General features: G+C 46.4%; 1 protein-coding gene across 4 annotated transcripts in view; it reads right to left on the reverse strand.

The window, feature by feature from the left end:
- Positions 1-15,595, reverse strand: part of LOC119178800 (glycerol kinase 5) — a 409,569-nt gene that overhangs the window by 137,615 nt on the left and 256,359 nt on the right. For all 4 annotated transcript variants that reach the window (XM_075868891.1, XM_037430055.2, XM_075868972.1 and 1 more), the window contains exon 11: positions 14,177-14,303. In XM_075868891.1, coding sequence (XP_075725006.1) covers positions 14,177-14,303 — 127 coding nt within the window. The remainder of the gene's footprint in view (positions 1-14,176; positions 14,304-15,595) is intronic.

Raw genomic sequence — 15,595 nt, forward strand, 5'->3', positions numbered from 1 at the left:
AGTGCGCGACGGAACGAAAGTTCAAGCTACTCGACGCTGAACTGGAGGACAACGGCAAAGAAAACGGCACGGAATTCTCAATCGTCGACATAGCCGTGATAAAATCGTTGTTTGGGCTCGTCGTGTGCCCCGAGTGTGGCGCGAAAAGCATGACTTTTTCGAGGGAAAAAAAAGACTACAGCCTGTGCTCAAAGCTTGTGCTCTCGTGCAGTGACTGCGACTTCCGCGAGGACCGTTTTTCGTCCCCAAGAGTAGCCGGCGACAGTGAGGCCAAGATTAGGCCTTTTGAAGTCAATTTGCGTGCAATGAAGACCATCAGCAGCATCGGTGAGGGGGCAACAGCTCTCTTGGACTTTTTTGCTGCCATGAATGTATCTCATCGAGGCCTGCACCACAAAACCTTCCAAAGCCACATGAAAACAATGCAGAAAGCCTGCAGTGCCACTGCCACCGAGTGTGAAGGTGCTACTGTTGCTTGCATCAAGGACTTGTATGCGGTTTTGGGCAACGCACCCGGGAACATCGACATGATTTATGATGGCACCTGGTTGACCCGTGGGCACACTTCACACATATGTGTCGGGTGCATCATCAAGATGTATACAGGTTTAGTGATAGAGCATGTTGTCTTGTCAAACTTTTGTTTGGGGTGCACCTTGGGACCTAAAGAAAATGACGAAGGATACGCTGCCTGGCTTGTTGATCATGCACCTGTGTGCCAAAGAAATATTGATTGCAAGGCTGGTCAAATGGAAGTGGAAGCAGCCCTTCTATTATTCCAGCAGTCACTCGAAAAGCATAAGCTTCGATATACGACAATGCTTTCAGATGGGGACAGCAAAACCTACCACGCCCTCACAACAAATGAAGTCTACGGCTACATCAAGGTGGCAAAAAAAAGACTGCATAAACCATGTGCATAAACAAACGTTTGCAGCCTTGCGTACCCTCAGCGACAAAAAAAAAGCTCAAGGTCAGCCACTTGGTGGTAAGGGCAGGCTGACTCAGGATTATATCAAGAAGATCGCCTCCTACTATGGTTATGCCTTGCGCAGTCACAAGCATGATGTGCCAGGGATGCAGAAGGCTGTACTGGCCACGCTGAAGCACATGTCATCCACTGACCAGACACCCAGGCATGAGCTTTGTCCTGAAGGCCCCGAGTCATGGTGCAAATTCAACAGGGCTGAGGCCAACAATGAGAAGCTGCCGCCGCACGACCATAGCTTGCCCGACTTTGTGTGCGAGGCACTGGAGCCCGTGTTCACGCGCCTTAGTGAGACAGCCCTTCTGGAAAGGTGCAGCGACGGCCTCACGCAGAACCCCAGTGAAAGCTTGCACTCTGTGATTTGGCAGCAGGTTTCGAAAACGCAGCACGCCTCAATGCGCAGCGTCGAAAGGGCAGTGGCTGAAGCTGTCAGCCGCTTCAACCAAGGTGTCACGAGGAGCAATGCGGGAATTGCGGAAAAACTAGGGTACAGCCCTGGAGATCGCTCGGTGCTCCGCAGCCTCGAAAAAGACAACATCAGGCTGGAGAAGTCTAAGAAAAAGCACACTGACAGCTGTTCAACAAAAACCCGCCTTGCAAAGCGACACAAACCAGCAAGAGACTCGGCCTACAGTCCTGGTATGCTGTAGGGCAGTTTCAGTGGGCAGCAGTGGCAATTTTCCGACAAAAATTGCATTTTGGACTGAAACATTGTGCGTAGATATGCTGTCTATGGAAGACCCCCTTGATTATACTATTCAAGTGTTTGCCACCATGCTGTTCAAGTGCTATCTTGCTTGCTGTGTACTGACAGCGTTGTAAATACACAACGCTGTCAAGCGTTACACACAGCGTTGTAAATACAGTTTATCATGCCGTTTCGGTGGCCACTGAACTATTATTTTGAGAGTCTGCAGTCACACATTTAGTACGGCCATGTTCACAAAACACAGAGCTACAATACAGTACCATTTGTATTGTGGTAAGTTAATTTCAAGAAAAACTACTTTGGGTTGAAACTTCAAATGCAATTTTCTCAGTTCGATGTTTTTGCACACCGTACTCAGCCTTACGGGTGTTTTTTCTGTGTTATATTTGAGCAAAAATGGCAAATGTGGTATCATTTTATTCGTATTGAAATGAAAGGGGGGTGATGCTGTTTTCATCACTCGTGCACTCCCATGAAATTTACAGTTAGGTGTAGCAGTGGCTGCTAATTAGAAAAAAATGTTCATAGTAATTTCATGATCCTTTTTTTTTTTCAAGTAAAATGCTTCTGAATGAATAAAAATAGCATCACCTCCTACAGTAGATCTTTAGCAACAGTGTCATGCATTCAGATTTTGGTTTAGCAAGACTAAATTTTCATAAAGCCCCGTAACGAGTATGAAACTAATTTGATTTCAGACATCAATATTTTATGAACTATTGTAGCTATCAAAAAACTAATTACAGATTTGAAATCAGCGTAAAAAACTGCTCAAGACTGCCCATTTTCATCTAGCTGGCACTAAAAATAAGAAAAGTTGTCTAAAGACCCACCTCTCCCCTTAACACTCTCCCGCTGACGTTGACATCTAGATGCGTCGAGTCGTCGCTTCCGCCGCCGGGGATTATGCTACATGCATGTTGACATTTTGTGGAACGATGCGCGTGTGTGCCTGATGAAGAGGACGTAGAGTGGTCTCCGCTCGGTGTCTGGTCTACCCGTCGCGGCGGTGCTGCTGGTTTGAAATATATTTCATCGACACCATCGTCGATACGGCGTCTCTTTCCTTTCGTAACAATATGAATTCAAATTGTATAAGCCACGAAGGGCGTGAATTGAAATAGGCCTAGAACAGCGTGCTTTTAGGGGACAAACCTTCTTAAGACTTAGGTCATGTGTCTCCTGTATGTAGTGGCCCCTTCTCCTTTTAGTCCTTGGAATACCGCTGCATGGCGATACTTGTATATGATGAATATATGATCATAACATGCCAGATGGCGGTACTTGGAGTGTTCACTAGATGGACAAATTGACGGACAGACAGACAATCAACAAACAGACGGTCACACGGACGGACGGACGCGTGGACGGACGTACATACAGACAGGCAGACACCCAAACGGATGGACAGAAGCAAAGACGGATGGACAGACCCACACAGAAGGAGGTAAGCAAGAACGAACGGACGGACGTACGCATGGACAGAAGCACGGAAGGACGCTTCGCCCCACTCATCAACATTCACTCCATGAATATTTTGTCATTTTTCTACGTCTTCCCGGGATTATTTATTTTACTGCATTGATTATTTCTTTACAATAAATAATTATTTCAGGGCAATAATTATCACACTGCATTGCTTTACTAGCTCGCGAAATAAGTAACGCACATCTTCAATGAGGTTTTTTTTCGACCCAACTCCTCCCTAAATGTTTCTGGTGCAGCGCTTGAAAGGCGCTTCCTTGAAAGAAAAGGGCGACTTCAAAATCTCACTGTTTGTCCAGCGGTTCAAAAACAACGTATTAAAAATTTTCATAGCAATAATAATTATTGTTCAAGAATTTTGCATCCTAAAACCACGATGTCATGAGGGACGCCATAAAAGGGAATCTCCTGAAATTTTCACACCTAAGGCAGCTAAGTCTACAGAAGCCTTTAGCATTTCACCTCCAGCGCGATGCGGTCGCCGCAGGCAAAATTCCATACCACGATCTTGGTGTCGGCCATCAAGATCGTAACCCCAAGACAACCACGGCGGGTCCACTTTGATTTTTAACATATATATGTTAGTTTGGTCAATTTTAAATACTGTTCATGATTAAATAGATATCACATTATCCAAATTGATTATTGCTGGTGTAGAAATTAACGATATCATCAGCATATATGATGATGGAGAATTGGGTACAATACCACGACCCCTGGATAAAAAAAAACAAGGTGCGGCCTGCTGCATCGTGTCGCCGTCGATGGGCGAGCGCGTCTGTGCAGTGTTGACACTTTCGGCCGCTTTTTGGGGGAGGGTGCTGAAGCTCCACCCGTCGAAGCGGATGGCACTTCGTGTTCCAATGTGGTTTTGTGAGCATTTGTGCGTGTTCGTGCGCTTTTTCGTGCGCTTTCTCGTGCTTATTCAATGCGAAGCGCTTGTTAGTGAACTTCGGCAGCTTTTAGTGTGTCTATTTATTTATTTAATTATTTACATTTCACCTACATTGCCGTAAGGCAATACGTAAGGAGGTACACATGCGTACTTTCAACTGCTTAGTTTGTAATCGATACAATAGGTACAACCAATACAAAACTCAAGATATTTTAAGAGAATTCTATCTACCTATCTATCTACGTAGCCACCTACAACTTTTAGTTCTCCTGGCCGATTCGATAATATTATCAATACCAAAATTCGTATGGCATAACATGACTGTAATGCGAGCATAAATGATTAGTCATAACAAGAAATTAATGATATCTGTCATTACAGTCATAATTTACATTTCATGGTCTTGCTGCTCTTGCGGTGGTTTCGTTCACTCACATGACATCTTGCAAAACTGGTATGGTATGACACGACTGCATGGCGAACACAAGCGACACACCCTAACATGAAAATTATCACATGCGTGTCATGTAAGAACATGACTACATGCCACACTCATGATGCGCTCGCAGGCGTTCCGCTAGCTTCGCATATACCAAATTTGGTATTACGACACGTGAATGGATGACGAAGGTATGTGACTGGTGCAAACATGATAATCATGACACGCATGTCATGTAAGAACTTGACAACATACCACGCTCATAGCACGCTCTCGGCCGTTTCGCTAGTTCCACATAAACCAATTTTGGTATTGCGTGACGCGAACGGACGACAAAGGTAAATGACGCGTCCAGACATGATAATGATGACATGCCGGTCATGTGAAACATGACTACGTGCTACGCTCATACTGCGCTCGCGATTGTTTCGCTACCTTCACATATACCAATTTTGGTGTTACGTGACCTCCATGGATGGCTAAGGTATATGATTGGTGCTAACATGATAATCAAGTGACGTGTGTCAGGTAGGAACATGAGAACATATCACACTGATGATGCACTTGCGGCCGTTTCGCTAGCTCTACACAAACCAATTTTGGTATCACATGATGCGAATAGACGACAAAGATAAATTACACGCAATAAGCGTCATATTATGCGTGTCATGTAAACATATGCGTGTCTTGTGAAAGATCACGATATGCGTGTCATGTAAGACATGACTACATGCTACGCTCATAACGCGCTCGCGGCCGTTTTAAGAGTTCCTCATATACCAAATTTGGAATTACGTGACATGAATGGAGGGCAAACATAAATGACACATTCAAACATGATAATCACGATATGCGTGACATGTAAAATATGACTACAAGCTATGCCCTCACCGCATTCGCCGTCATTTTGCTAGCTCAAAATATACCGAATTTGGTATTACGTGACGTGAATAAACGACGAATGTAAAAGACACGTCCAAACGTGATAATCATGATGTGAAAATAAGGTACGGCATAATTTACCTCCGCCTCGTAACGTTACGTTGATCTTAAAGTGACTTAACATTCGTCATTCGTGCTTCACATATCATCGATTCCCGTACGTGGGATCTGCCAATTTTTTCATGTGTTATCGTGTGTGCGGGGCAGTTTACTTCATGTTTCCTGTGATCAAGTACGATTCTTTGGTGCGCGGACAGTTTTTTTTTTTTAGTGGTCTCACTGATCTCGAACACAAAAAAGATGCTACATTGTAACACAATTTATTCCTCTGAAATCTACAGCTTCAAAAAGCGTATCAGGATGCATATTATTCATAATATAGAACTTATTTTTGTCACAAACAAGCTCTGAAGCATACACACGCCGCCGCCTCTAGACGACAGCATCAAATCACCGTGGCAAGCGTTTCCTTCACAGGCACCCACAATGGAACGAGAGAACAAGCATCAAAAAGTGCTCATGGCGTGCCCGTTCCCTCTACACGTACAACAGCCAACCAGCACAGATGAGAAACTGAGACGAAAGGCCACGACTACTCGATAGAGTCCAAAAGCACACGAGGGCACCAGTTGTGAAAGTAGAAGACATCGGTTCAACGTTACTAGATCATATAGTAGGGTTGGGTCGGTCGGTGTCGTGCCTTAGCTTCTGTTGGACTTGATCCTTGGTTGTCAGCAAATGGTCCGATTGTCTGCACTCCTCTGCATACTGGCAGCATCAAAAATTGCAGTGTACTCAGATGATTCGAGCATGTAGGAAAACATATAGTATCCAGGTGCAAAACGGTTCTCGTCCTTACAAGAAAAAAAAAAGGTGAAAAACCTGTGGTCGCGAGCGCAGCAGTGTTGTACACATACGCGACGAATGGAAGGACGATGACCGAATTGGTCTAATCGGATGTGGTGTACATTGTCAGCATTTCAACGAGAGTGGGATTGAATCGTTCAGTGAGGCCATTCGTCTGCGGATGATATGCTAGCGTCATGCGTAGAACGATGTTGCACTGACTCTAGGATTGAGAAGCGCCAGACAGGAAAGCATGTCCTCCGTTGCTCAAAAGAAGCCCCGTGGCAAAGGACAGGTGAATAACGTAACTTCTCTTGCGATTGCAGTTGGCAGTGCTGCCGTCTCTGCCTAACGCGTGAGGTAGTACACACCGACAATAGTCCACTTATTTGCAGATTACGATCGACAGGAGGCGTCCGTATACGTAGATACGAATGCAGTCAAATGGACGCACCGGACAAGGCAGAGGCAGAAGTGTACAGGCTGGGCGTTGAGGTTTGACAGCACCAGCGTAAGCGCTTTGCGGGTCATTGTGGAAAGTAGTGCAGATTTTTGTGGGCATGTGGTGAGGCCCCACCGAAAGCCACCTCTAACACTCAGACACATAATTCCGTGTTAGAGAAGGTCATCTGGAATAGCGAAGCACAAGGCTTGACGGTGGGTAGCTCTTGAAGCCGGATTACTTAAGAGATAAGTCAGAAACTTGAGTACAATGAAAAGCCACGCATCTTTGCGTTACTCCGATGACATGTCGGCGAAGTCAATAGGCGTCAAGAAAGCTGAAGCAGCTGACGAGAAAGGTGCATGATCTGGTAGTGGCGATCAGGATAGAGCATCAGCGTCTGAGTATCTGTGGTCATATCAGTCCACGACTCAAACGTCCTATTCCTGCAGGCGTAGCACCTAAAAACCAAGTCGCCCCAACGAATCTTTCAGCGAGGATAGACAACATAGAGCACAGTGGGCCATCACTACTTCCAAAGGGCACCCATAAATGTACGAGCAGAACTTGGCCGAAGCCCAGATAATGGCAAAGCACTCTTTCTCAATAACTTAATATTTACAATTGGCTTTCTTGAAGGCTCGACTTGCGTAAATTACGAAATATTCTTCATATCTCACCTTTGACTACTGTAACTTTGTTAGGTAGTACATAAAAACACGGAATTCCGGAGCCACTCTTAACCTTGCACCTTATCCACATTTTCGTGGCAATCAACCTTTAACCTATCTGACATTTGAGACTTCCGCGAAAAAAACTTTGCCGCAGTTTGCCCAAATGACCTTCCAACCTACTTCTTGTGTACTTATGTTTTTGCTCTCAGTAGTGTTTTTTAAGAAATGTAAGATGCTTGATCACCTGTACTGAGCACGGATTTCCACCTTACATAGACGTTCCCTTTTCGCCTAAACCAGCGCAACATTTACATTGTGCCGCTATACAAAACGTATACAATATTATTCAAGACATATCTATGCCTTGAATCTCTCTGCCAAATGTCAACATTGACAGCACCGATGGCTCTCCAACCGCTGCACTAACTTTCTGGACAAGGTCCAAAGGCTCTCACCTAACACGCACACATTTCATTTCAACATAGTTCGCCCTCGAATATCGCTCCCAAAGTTGTATGGCAAGCCGTCAGCGTCTCGGAGAAGACGAAAAAGTTGTGCCGCAGCTGCTCCGTGTGTTTGTGCCAGCACGAGAGAAGAAGATGCTAGTAAGAACGACAGCGTCTGTGGGGGTCCATGCCAGAGCCGAGATATATAAAATATGTAGGAAACCAAACGCCACACGTCTTCCTACAAGAGGTGACCCAGACTTCAAGCCGCAACGCGCACCTACTCGTCCTTTCATCAGCGCACCGAGCATCATGGCCAACTCTGCTTCTTCAGCCCCGTTCATATCGGCTGACTATGGACACCTCACCCAACAGCGACGCCACGCTGAATCCCACGGTACCTGACCCTGTCGTCGCTACCCTCAGGCTCCCGGAGTTTTGGCAGGCGGACTTTGATCTCTAGTATCTGAGCGTCGAGCCACTCTTCCTACGACACCGGGTAACGTCGCAAACAGCGAGGTACGATTACGTCATCGACGCTCTACCACCTGCTGTCATCGCCATCATAAGAGACAATCTGCGTTCTCTACCTCCTCACAATCCCTGCGACACCCTTAAAGAGGAGCTCATACGATGGACAACTGAGTCGGAACAGCGTAGGCTGCAGCAGCTACTCACTTCAAAAGCACTCGGTGACCGAACACCTACGGAGCTTCTGCGTCCCATGCGACACCTGATTGGGGACCAGTCTGCTGCATTGGACGTATTCATCCTATGCGAACTCTTCTTACAGCGACTGCAACAACAAGTTCGGATGATTTCGAGTGTATCGTCTACAGAAACCCTCGACTCACTAGCGCAAATGGCCGACAAGATTATGGATATCCGTGCACCATTCATGAATCTGCAATCGAGAGACCACGTGAATCTACTCTCTCTGTAACGGTTCGAGACGACCGCTTGGACCGTCTTCTTCAAGCTAACGAGGAGCTCAAGCGCAAGGTGGATCAGTTAGCCACTAAACTGAGTGCGCTCAAAGTAGACTACCGCCGCAACGCGTCACGACAACGACGCCAAAGCCGTGAAAGATCGCCAAGTCTGCCTCTCAGCGTCTGCTGGTACCACCACCGATACGGAACTCGAGCTCGTCAGGGCAAACAGCCATACCGGTTTGCGGGAAACGCACAGGCCACGCACTGACGGCAGCCAGTGCTTCAGGCCCCACATACCGCCGTCTATTTCACGTCACGGACCCCGTTATCAAAGTGCGCTACCTCATTGACACAGGTGCCCAAGTGTGTGTTGTTCCTCCTACGTTGGAGGACCGCCGCCAACCCCAGACCTCGCCGCCTGTCCCTGCGGTCAATGGTTCGACCATACAGACCTACAAACAGAGGTCTATTATGCTTGACATCGGCCTGAGACGCACCTTTCGGTGGATCTTCTTAATCGCCGACGTGTATGTACCCATCATCTGTGCGGATTTTCTTAGGCACTTTAAGCTTATAGTAGACCTACGACATAGCCGTCTTATGGATTCTGAGACCCTCTTCATAGTTCAGGGCGTGACATGAAATTTGCCACCCTTGCGTCTCGTGCAAGCTCATGCCAAAGTCTCCCCGCCATGGTCTACGCTTCTGCGAGAATTTTCCGACCTCTTTCGTGCTCCATCTCTTGAAGACCCGATATGCCACAATGTCTCTCATCGCATAGTGACAGTAGGACCACCAGTGTTTGCACGTGCTTGTCGTCTCGCTCCTGACCGCTACAGATTGCACACCGAAAATTCGAGCACATGCTTGAACTTGAATACGTCCGCCCCTTTTCCGGCACCTTGTCATCATCGCTACACATGGTTTTTAAGCCCTCAGGTGACTGGAGACCATGCGGTGACTACCGTGCTTACAACAAAGTGATGGTACTGGACCGCTATCCCATACCGCACATCCAGGACTTCACGGCATTGCTGCATGGTTCCACTGTATTCAGCAAAATGGAATTGGTAAAGGCATACCACCAAATACCCGTCGAGTCTTCCGACATACTGAAGACTGCAATAATAACATCTTTTGGCATGTTTGAATACACACGTATGCCCTTTGGTCTACGAAACGTCGCACAAACCTTTCAACGATTTATGAACCAGGTACTGCGTGGTTTGAACTTCTGCTTCGCGTACATCGACGACATTCTTTTCTTCAGCACGACTGCAGAAGATCACGAACTTCCCCTGCGTCAGGTTTTCACACGACTCCGCAAATATGGACTAGTCGTCAACGGACCAAAGAGCGAGTTCGGCGTTTCCTCACTGGACTTTCTTGGCCATCACAAGGATTCGCGTGGGATCTCTCCACCGGCCGCGGGCGTTGAAGCTATATTGTAGTTTCCATGACCAACAAATACGAAGAAACTGCACGAATTCCTTGGGCTTGCCAACTATTACTGGCAGTTTATCCCTCATCGCACTGCCACTTGGCCACCACGCCATGCACTTCTATCCAGTCAAACAAAGCCCAACGCTTCCATCTCCTGGACGAGCGATGTAGAAACAGCTTTAACAGTTTTAGTTCCATCAAGCAAGCTCTGGCTAAGGCAACGCTCTTCGAACATACAAAGAGTGGCGCCATCATGTCACTGACAGTGGACGCCTCGGATGCCACCATAGGAGCAGTCTTGCAGCAGTTGGTCGACAGAGTTTGGCAGTCGATCGCTTTCTTCTTACGGAAGCTCTCACAAGCCGAGCGTCGTTATAGCACATTCAGTCGTGAACTGCTCGTGGACTATTTGGCTGTCAAGCACTTTTGACACTTTCTAGAAGGTCGGCAGTTCCATATCCTCACCGACCACAAGCCGCTTACGTGTCAATCGACCGCTACCAACTCTGCCCACACCCCACGTGAGATCCACCAGCTTGCCTACATATCGGAGTTTACGAGTGATATCCGGCACATCAGTGGCAAAGACAACCCCGTTGCTAACACGCTTTCCGGAATAGAAATCAACGCAACTATGAATGAGCGCCCATCAATAGATTTTGCAGCCATGGCTACTGCATAACAGGACGACAGCGAGCTTCACGCGTTGCGACTCAAAGAAAATTTCCTCAAGTTTAAAGATGTCCAACTTCTAGGCTGCGAGATTTCCCTCGTTTGTGACATCTCTACCGGTTGTCGTCGCCCTTACGTTCTAGCACCATTTCGCCACAGAGTCTTCGACGCCTTGCATTCCTTGTCACACCCTGGTATACGTGCGACTCAGCACCTCATCACAGAGCAATATCTATGGCCTCGAATGAGCATCGACATCCTCCACTGGACACGTGCTTGTCTCAAGTGCCAGCTAACCAAAGTCCAGCGCAACACGGTCAGCCCACTAGGTACCTTCACACCTCCTGACTCGCGGCTCAGTCATGTGCACCTGGACATCGTAGGCCCTTTGCCCTCATCGCAAAAGAGCCGGCATTTGCTAATTTGTGTAGACCGGTTCTCCTGGTGGCCTGAGGCACTACCCCTCACCGACATCACAACAGTCAGTGGCCCGAGACTCATCACCGTGTGGATAAGCCGCTACACAGTTCCCCAGACCATCACAACGAATTGTGGTTGTCAACTTGACTCCGCGCTCTTCCGCAACTTGTCCCGAATGCTTGGTGTCAACCACATCAAGACGACGGCCTACCACCCGATCTCGAACGGCATGGTTGAGCGACTTCACCGCCAATTCAAAGCTTCACTCATGGCCTCCCAATCATTGATACCCTGATAGGAGCGACTATCACTTGTCCTCCTCGCCCTGCGCAGCACGATACGTATGAACGCGTCCTGCTCTTCAGCTGAGCTCGTATTTAGCAGTACCCTAAGGCTTCCTGGAAAGTTTTCCGAAACGTCACCGGTATTCATTTTTTTATTAATACTGTCAATCCTCGCTTGAGGGTCATAACAGGGAAGGAGTACAATAGTAAGTACATACAGAAAACCAAAACAACTGGCATTCAAATAGCAATGCACACAAGAAACCAAAATTGGCAGTAGTTGAATTCAACCATGACCAAAATAAGCATCAATTTCTCTGTCAAAAGATTGCACATCGGTACTATTAACAACATGATGGGGTAAACGATTCCACTGTTTTATATCATCTCGAAAAAATGACCACCAAAAGATGTCAGTGCGAGCTTTAAAAGGTTTAATGGGGCATCATGATTCAATCTGGCGCTATCTTTTCCTGGAAAGTGCATGTACTCGTTTTTGTTTTTGTCTTTCACTTCGATATTCCAGTGATTGTAAATTGCGTGAATTGAGCATGTCAGTTACTGAATCCCGCCTTCTATATCTAGAGCACACAAACCGTACTGCACGCCTGTGAATACGTTCTAACTTGGAAACTAAGTGTTTTTGTGAGGGCTCCAATCTACGGAGGCGTACTCCAGTCTAGGTCTAATATATGTTTGGTATGCAAGCAGCTTAACGTGTTTCGGTGTTTTATGCAACTTCGCTCGAAGATAACAAAGTTTTTTTAAACGACTCAGAACAAACTGATTCAATATGACAGTGCCAAGTTAAGTTGTTCGTAACTGTCACACCTAAGCATTTAAAATATGTTGTTTTACAGAGGGTGTTCCTCCCGATGCTGTACTGAAATTTGAGAACGGTTTTCTTATTGGTAATGTGCACATAAGTTGTTTTTTAAGTTAATTTGCATATCCAATTCGCGACACCACAATTCCAAATCTTCAAGGCACTTCTTAAACTCAAGCTGATTATCAGTACAGCTTACAGGCATATAAATCAAACAATCATTAGCACAAAGTTTCAACTTGGCAGGTGGCTTTACAATGACTATTGTAAATCACTATTGGACATAGCTGATTATGCCAGTCGCCTCAGGAATGCCATGAGAGGTGTGTCCCCTTTATTGCACGTCAACACTCACACACAAGTTTCGTCAGTCGTGCGCTCCGCGACTGCACCCGCGTCTTTGCACGACATGACGCAATCGAACGACCACTGAAACCTTAAGACGGACCCTTTAAGGTTGTCAAGCGTTGCCCAAAGCATTTCGTTCTGCTGCTTAATGGACGTGAAAACAGTGTTTCCATTGACCGCATAAAGTCAGCTTTCCTAGACACTGACGCCGTCCTCGAAGACTACAAGCCATTCGCGAAAACCAGACGAATGCACTTCGCAATAGCAAAACCTAGAACCTGCTCATAAGGTACACTCCTTCACGTACAGGCTACCTCACTAGTGGGGGGGGGGCTATCACAAGCCGTCAGCGTCTCGAAGAAGCCGGAGTTGTGCCGCAGCTGCTCCGCGTGTTTGAGCCAGCGTGAGAGAAGATGCCAGCAAGAACGACAGCGTCTGCGGACGTCCATGCCAGAGCAGAGATAAATAAAGTATGTAGGAAACCAAACGCTGCACATCTTCCTAAAGTTGAATTTGAATCTTCTTACATTCGTCACAAATTTTAAGTGTGTAGCACTTTAGAAACCTGGCGTGCAGTTCATTTATAAATATCATGTTCAGAGACCACGTTCAAAATTAAGCGGTCAACACAGGCTTAGCACAACATTTGTAGCGCTCAAAACAGGGTTAATATAAAGTAACAAAATTTAAAATATTGTTTTTATAAAAATAACCTAGAATTAGCTTCAGCTCAACACGTTGCAAAAATCTGCATCTGACTACACCTCTCGCAGATGGAGCACCTTATGGACGGAACTGGCTGCTGACGGCGCGAATCTCAACAAACCGCAGCAGAAAAGTTCTACCGACTTTGCGAATCACGCTAGCAAGGTTCTTCTCGTGCCGGGATGCGTGTTGCGTGAAGCTATTCAGGCTGCGCCTCGATTTGGAAAACAGGCGCGTAGAAACATCTTCACAAGTGTCATTCAGAGAGCCAAGTTCAGCACGAATATCTCGTCTAAAATCCTTGGATGCCTGGCCAAGATCATTTTCGGTTGACATAACAAGCAATCATGACAAGCCAAGCAAACATGACAAGCAAATATACAGGCACCTTTGTTCGTCAGCAGTGCGTGCAACAGTAGCGATAACAAATCAACACGTTATACAGGCCTCATCTGCAGAGGAAATGTCTTTTGTGAGCATTGCAAAGACTGCACCGAATTGAGCTAATTATCTTCCGAAAGCTTGAAATGTATTAGCAGAACTAACCTAATTTTGCCAGCCAAACTATCTCCCTTGCCCTTTCTTTCGGTTTTCTGGGGCAAGGAGACTTGTGCGGTAGTACTGCTCATGCTGCGTGACATAGCCACTTGATGAGGTACACTGCATCGCTGCTTACTCACCGACGGAGGAGGCGTGTGGCTGGTCCGCCGTGTTGGCGTTGAAGAAGGTGCCCGTGCCCATGGTGCACTTGACGTCTCCAGCCAGGAAGCAGCACTCGCCGAACGCCGATGCCTGTTGATCACCAGCCTACGTCACACGGAACACAAAGGAGGCACCTGACCAAGAGCAATTGCACGAGAGACAACTGAGAATGTACTAACAGTAAACATCGAACTGGCACTTCACTACCCATTGCTTGTGTTTTTGAAAGCTCTGCCTAACCAAGCAAGTATGAGAAAAAATGATTGGTTGAGTGCGCAAAACAACTTTCTACGGTCCACAATAAAGATAGTAAACTCAGCGTCACAGGGATAGACCCAATCGGGGACCATCAGGACCAACCTGACAGCCTCTCGTGTGCCCTCCGGACGGCCAAAATTTTAGATACGTCTCTCAATCTTATCAGTCTTAGTCATGGCCTTTTGCGTGAATAGGAACTGCCGTTTTTCGTGTGTTTCAATCAAATCAGAAAAGGATCCTTCTGCTACCGAAATGTGTGGTAAGCACCAGCAAGTTAGATTGAAGGAAGTGAAAATTGGCTGATTTGGTGATGCATAGTGACGGCGCAACAGTGAAATGAAGACACGTGTGTCTTTCTTATTGTATTTCACTGTATATGTTCACCGAGCAAGTTATAATTTCATACACACGTCAAATGAAGAATAATGAGCGCACACGATTTCCACATTTGGCACGCATATAGCCATGAAATATTCCGATTACATCAGCCGCGTACGCTACCCATCAGCGAGGAGTCCACCATCGTCACAAGTGCAGGTTGGCGTACCGGGGAAAATACAATGACATTGAGAAAACTTGCTGGACAAAACATGTGGCTATAGCCATGCATAACGGCTGCGTCACATTTCAGTGAGGCTGTTACTAGAAGCGCACAGATGACAAATTGTGCGTACTTTGCCTTATTAAGATTGAATGAAGTGGTGACGGCATATAAGGATTGGTATTTAACGCACACAAAGCGGCAAATTACTTACAGCAATAACTTGTAGCCTGTGATCATTGTTCAGCGCAACACTCATAGCGATTCAATTTTCTTCCACCCTTTAAAGGCCAAAGCAGAGAACTGAAAGTCCGCGTAAAAATTATATTTGCGGAGATTTAAAGTAAGAGCAGCCTCTAAACATTTTACGCTCAAAATAAAACATGAGCGCCTTTCTAGGCATACTCGTGCCAAAACAGTTTTTTAAAAACGAGAACTCACTAAGGCGGTGCCACGTGGACTGGTCCAATCGGGCTGTAACTCGAAACGTGTGCATCACGTTGATTTCGCGTGTGTTTGCTCAACGCACAAACTTCGGGAAGTTGGCGATACCTGAACCTATAAATCTGAATTTTATATGAGGAACCCTAGCACAAAA

Source organism: Rhipicephalus microplus, chromosome 1 (assembly GCF_043290135.1).
Source record: "Rhipicephalus microplus isolate Deutch F79 chromosome 1, USDA_Rmic, whole genome shotgun sequence".
In the NCBI taxonomy this organism is placed as follows: Eukaryota; Metazoa; Arthropoda; class Arachnida; order Ixodida; family Ixodidae; genus Rhipicephalus; species Rhipicephalus microplus.